The sequence below is a fragment of the Sinocyclocheilus anshuiensis genome, unplaced genomic scaffold, assembly GCF_001515605.1.
Source record: "Sinocyclocheilus anshuiensis isolate Anshui unplaced genomic scaffold, SAMN03320099.WGS_v1.1 scaffold1059, whole genome shotgun sequence".
In the NCBI taxonomy this organism is placed as follows: domain Eukaryota; kingdom Metazoa; phylum Chordata; class Actinopteri; order Cypriniformes; family Cyprinidae; genus Sinocyclocheilus; species Sinocyclocheilus anshuiensis.
This window is the reverse complement of record NW_015547703.1, coordinates 215,686-220,434: the sequence shown is the minus strand read 5'-3', so window position 1 is coordinate 220,434 and position 4,749 is coordinate 215,686. Positions and strand designations below refer to the sequence as shown.

The window sequence follows — 4,749 nt, the reverse complement described above, 5'->3', positions numbered from 1 at the left end:
GCTACACACACAACGTGTGTGTGTGTGTGTGTGTGTGTGTGTGTGTGTGTGTGTGTGTGTGTGTGCTTGTGTATGTGTGTGAGTGTGTGTGAGTGTGTGCTTGTGTAAGTGTGTGAGTGTGTGTGTGTGTGTGTGAGTGTGTGTGAGAGAATGTGTGTGTGTGTGTGTGTGTGAGTGAGTGTGTGAGAGAGTGTGTGTGAGAGTGAGTGTGTCTGTGTGTGAGTGAGTGAGTGAGTGTGTGTGTGTGTGTGACAGAGTGAGTGAGTGAGTGAGTGTGTGTGTGTGTGTGTGTGTCTCTGTGCTTTACAGTGAGGTGTTATTGTCTCTGCAGCTGGGCACGTCTCCGCTGCACCTATCGGCTCAGTTCGGTCATTACTCCACCACAGAGGTGCTTCTGCGCGCTGGTGTGAGTCGAGACGCTCGCACTAAAGTGGACCGGACGCCGCTGCACATGGCCGCGTCTCAGGGTCACACACGCATCGTGGAGCTGCTGCTGAAGGTGAGCGAGCGCCGCATTACGGGCCGATGGCTCTTTGATGTTGCATTTGCTGTAATTTGCCGATTTAAGTGTGGCCTTTCATCATCCAACAACGACTCCATTCATGTGTGTTTCTGCAGCACGGCGCCAATGTGAACGCCAAGGACATGCTGAAGATGAGCGCGCTGCACTGGGCCGTGGAGCACAGCCACAGAGACGTGCTGGAGCTGCTGCTGCGCTTCGGAGCTGATGTTCACGCACAGAGCAAGTTCTGCAAAAACGCCCTGGACATCGCGCTGGACAACAGCAGCCACGAGCTGGCCGAGATCCTGCAGGTACACGCTTCATCACAGGCTCTTCTTCTGAGCTCTCTGGCCGCGGTTGAGCTCTCAAGCAGTTTTCCTCTCAATGCTCGACTGTCCAAGTCTTTGATACGTGAGTGGTTTGGTGACAGCGCCACCTACTGATAAAATCAGGCATGAAAAACAACTGTTCTGTCGTTTGGATTCACACTACGATTAGCATTTTGTTCTTTACAGCAATCTTTTCTCCAAATTCAGTCAACTCCTTCAGTCTCAGATCACCTTCAGTGCATCCGGGGGCTTTTTGGTGTCCAGAAACACAAAGTGAGGCTACATCTCAACATCACTTTTGTCCATATTGTCACCAGAGAGTCGTTCACTTCACCCGAAGATAAAGTTATGACCAGAGTTATTATAGTTAATTAAAACTGAAACCCATAAAAAACAGCATTTTAGTTAATTTAAATAAATAATATAATTTAAGTAACTGAAATAAAATAAAATAGAAAAAAACATTTTTAATTTCAGCTAGTTTTCAAAGCAACATTTAAAATTTTTGTTAAGTTTAACCTGAAGAACAAAAATAAACTGAACTGAACTGAAACTGAAATAAACATTAATAAAATCTGTAGACATAGACATATATATAAAATAGCTAACAAAAAGACAAACAATAAAATTACTAAAACTTTAAAATTAAATAAAAATGAATTTAAAATTATTAAAAAATAGTAATAGTATCTTAACAGTTATGAAATTTTCATAAAAAAAAAAAAATATATATATATACATTTTTTTTAATTAAGCATGCATGAATGAATCTTCCTGACTTTAAACTGTTCGTTCTGAAAGTAGCATCAGTGCATCGATCACAGATCAGCTCAACCGTTCATTGTGTGTTCGGCCCTCGACTGCTGCTCGAATCATGAATTTCAGTCATTTTACACTGATGTAATTTAATGTACCTCTGTAATACAAAGTAATGATGTTTATTAATAATATTGATGAAGTGGTTTTAATAATTAGCATAAACCAGAACATCTGTGTCATAATGTGTTTATGAATATGATGATTGTGCATCAGGTGGCGATGCAGAACCAGATCAACACAAACCCCGAGAGTCCGGACACACTGAGCGTCCACACGGCCGCGCCGCGGTTCATCATCGGTTCAGGAGGAGTGAACCTCGCCGGACTCGTGTCGCACGCAAACCACAGCAAATCCACAGGTGACCCGACCTGCATTTATGAATGACCTCCTTTGTCAGACGCACACGTGATTGTGTGTTTGCCCTCCGCACAATGAAGAAAATTACCCTGCAGTTATTTGAACAAACAGCGTCTCAGAGCAGCATCAAAGCACTGATTAGACTGAAATAAGCCTGATGTTGTTGTGTAGAGTAAGTGCATACTGATGGAGATGTTGATCTGATGGTCGTCTCTGACGCAGTGGTGGCCGCAGAGGAGCTGATCACCGCAGACTCCGTCGACGGAGCCATACAGCAGGTCATGAGCTCTGGAGGTCAGCAGGTCATCACCATAGTAACAGACGGCATTCAGCTGGGCAACCTGCAGACGGGCACAGGCATCAGCCAGCCCATAATAGTCACCATGCCTGACGGGCAGCAAGGTGAGAGAAACATATAAGCATCAACATCTCGAGAAATGTGTGTTTGTGTGAGAGTGTGTGTGTGTTTGCGCGGCTCTCTCAGTGTGTGAGTGTGTGTGTGAGTGTGTGCGTGCATGAGTGTGTGTGTGAGAGTGTGTGTGTGTTTGCGCATCTCTCTCAGAGTGTGTGTGTGAGAGTGTGTGTGTGTGTGTGTGTGTGTGAGAGAGTGTGTGTGTGTGTGTGTGTGTGAGAGTGTGTGTGAGAGTGTGTGTGAGTGTGTGTGTGTGTGTGTTTGCGCATCTCTCTCAGAGTGTGTGTGTGTGTGTTCCTGCAGTGCTGACGGTGTCGGACACAGAGGTCGCAGAGGAAACGGTGATCAGCGACGAGCCGTCTGTTAAGCGTCAGTGTGTGAAGGAAGAAGAAGAAGATGATCAGATGACAGAAACACAAGACACACAGATACAGGAGAAAGTGGCTCTTCTGAAGCAGCTGGAGGAGGCGAACCGTGAGGTGCAGAAATACAGACAGCAGTTCCTGAAGAAGGAGCAGGAGGCGGAGGCGTACAGACAGAAGCTGGAGGCCATCACACGGCAGAGAGTGAAGAAAGCCGCCTGAACCTGACCGGATCATTATCATTCATTTACTTGAGTTCTCGTCATAAAGCGTCTCAGCTGTGGTGCTCGTGCGGCCGACACGGGTTTGATTCTGACCCACATCCCACTGGCCTTTGAATAAAGAGACAAAAGCCCCTCAAAACCAGAATGAGGAAGGTGTAATTGTGCAGTAATGTCAGATGTCATGTGTTTGATCTGCACGTCTGATCAAATCCTTCATCGTCAAGACTCGTTTTCCTCGCTGATAATCGACACGAATCTCTTGTGTTTATAGTTTCCTGCTGCTTGTTGTTTGTGATGCATTTTTCAGGATTTCTGTCATCTTATTTTTAAAAGACAGCAGCGCTGGATTTGTTTTCTTTGAGGAGGATCTGAGCATCTCTCCAACACCAATCTGCTGGTTCACATCTAGACGGCAGATTATAACACATCTTAAACTGAATATGCTGAATAAATGCACAATAAAAGGGTTTTACAGTCTGAACCAGCAACAGCATCTGTGTATCTGTGCATCTGTAGATGAAGTATTACAGTATTGAGAAGGTTCTGAGCTCTTCAAACACACATATTTCAGATACGGATTGGTTTTTGATTCATGCCGTATCAGTGCTCATAAAGACAGATGCGTGTTTGGAGGTGCAGAACTATCATTCTGAATCCAAGCGTGTCTTTGTGTAGTTGGTGTGTTTGCGTCAGTGGGCGGCTCCATCAACAGCAGCTATAAGAGCGGAATGAGATCTGAAGCGGCTCATCCTCGCTGATCTTCTCTTCCTCTGACAGACGCGATGCAGGCGCAGGAGTACATGATGAGAGGTAATGATCGGAACCTTCACATCTGGCCAGTGTGGCGCTTCAGTAGTGACTTGTCTATTAGAACTGAATCATATGAATGGTTCTAAATAGTTTTACAGGACACAACTAACCTTATTCAGCCTTGTACAGCCGGATTAGTTAAAAAACTTTTGATCTGTACATAAATGAGAGATGGTTTCCATCACGTTTACTTCCTGAATAAATGATATTCAGGACATTTTAATCAAGTGTTTGTATTCTGTTGTCATCTTCTGAAATCTTTTATGGCATTAAATAGATTTCATATTTATGTTCTGCTGTAATATCTGAGTGTGCTCTTCGCCTGTTGTTTTATAACTTTTCTCTAATGTTGTTCAGTCTTGTATTTGCAGTGATTTATAGTGATCTTCTCACAGTGTGTTTGCGGTTTAATGTGTTGTTGTTCCTCTGTTGTGTGTGTGTGTGTGTAGGGAAGGAGATGGTGGATTTCATCCAGCAGTATCTCACACAGATCCGTGAGCGGCGGGTCGTTCCAGACGTTCAGCCGGGTTTCATGCGTCCTCTGCTGCCCAGCAGCGCTCCGTATGAGCCGGAGGACTGGAGCAGCATCATGAAGGATGTGGAGAACATCATCCTGCCCGGGGTCCGTCTGTCTGTCTGTCTGTTTCTCTGTCTGTCCTTCTGTCTGTCTCTCCGTCTGTCTGTCTGTGCATCTGTCTGTTCGTCTGTCTGTCTCTCTGTCTGTCTGTCCTGTTGAACTCCAGTATGCTGTAATGCTCCTGTCCGTCTGTCTGTGCATCTGTCTGTCTCTCCGTCCGTCTGTCTGTCTGTGCATCTGTCTTTCTGTGCATCTGTCTGTCTGTCTGTGCATCTGTCTGTTCATCTGTCTGTCTGTCTGTCTGTGCATCTGTCTGTTAATCTGTCTGTCTGTCTGTCTGTCTGTCTGTCTGTCTGT

The 4,749-nt window shown here is 45.2% G+C and overlaps 2 protein-coding genes across 4 annotated transcripts in view; both read left to right on the top strand.

Moving 5' to 3' along the window:
- Positions 1-3,508, top strand: part of LOC107703949 (GA binding protein transcription factor subunit beta 1) — an 8,039-nt gene extending 4,531 nt beyond the window's left edge. The window contains exon 7 of one of the 3 annotated variants that reach the window (XM_016506761.1): positions 2,723-3,508. In XM_016506761.1, the coding sequence (XP_016362247.1) occupies positions 2,723-3,003 (281 nt within the window). In that variant the 3' untranslated portion in view covers positions 3,004-3,508. The remainder of the gene's footprint in view (positions 1-2,722) is intronic. The other 2 variants (XM_016506762.1, XM_016506763.1) reach the window with 2 other exon arrangements.
- Positions 3,509-3,647: 139 nt separating this feature from the next.
- The window catches only part of hdc (histidine decarboxylase), a 9,834-nt gene continuing 8,732 nt past the window's right edge, over positions 3,648-4,749 (top strand). The window contains exons 1-2 of the mRNA XM_016506759.1: positions 3,648-3,815; positions 4,265-4,437. Coding sequence (XP_016362245.1) covers positions 3,788-3,815; positions 4,265-4,437 — 201 coding nt within the window. The 5' untranslated portion in view covers positions 3,648-3,787. The remainder of the gene's footprint in view (positions 3,816-4,264; positions 4,438-4,749) is intronic.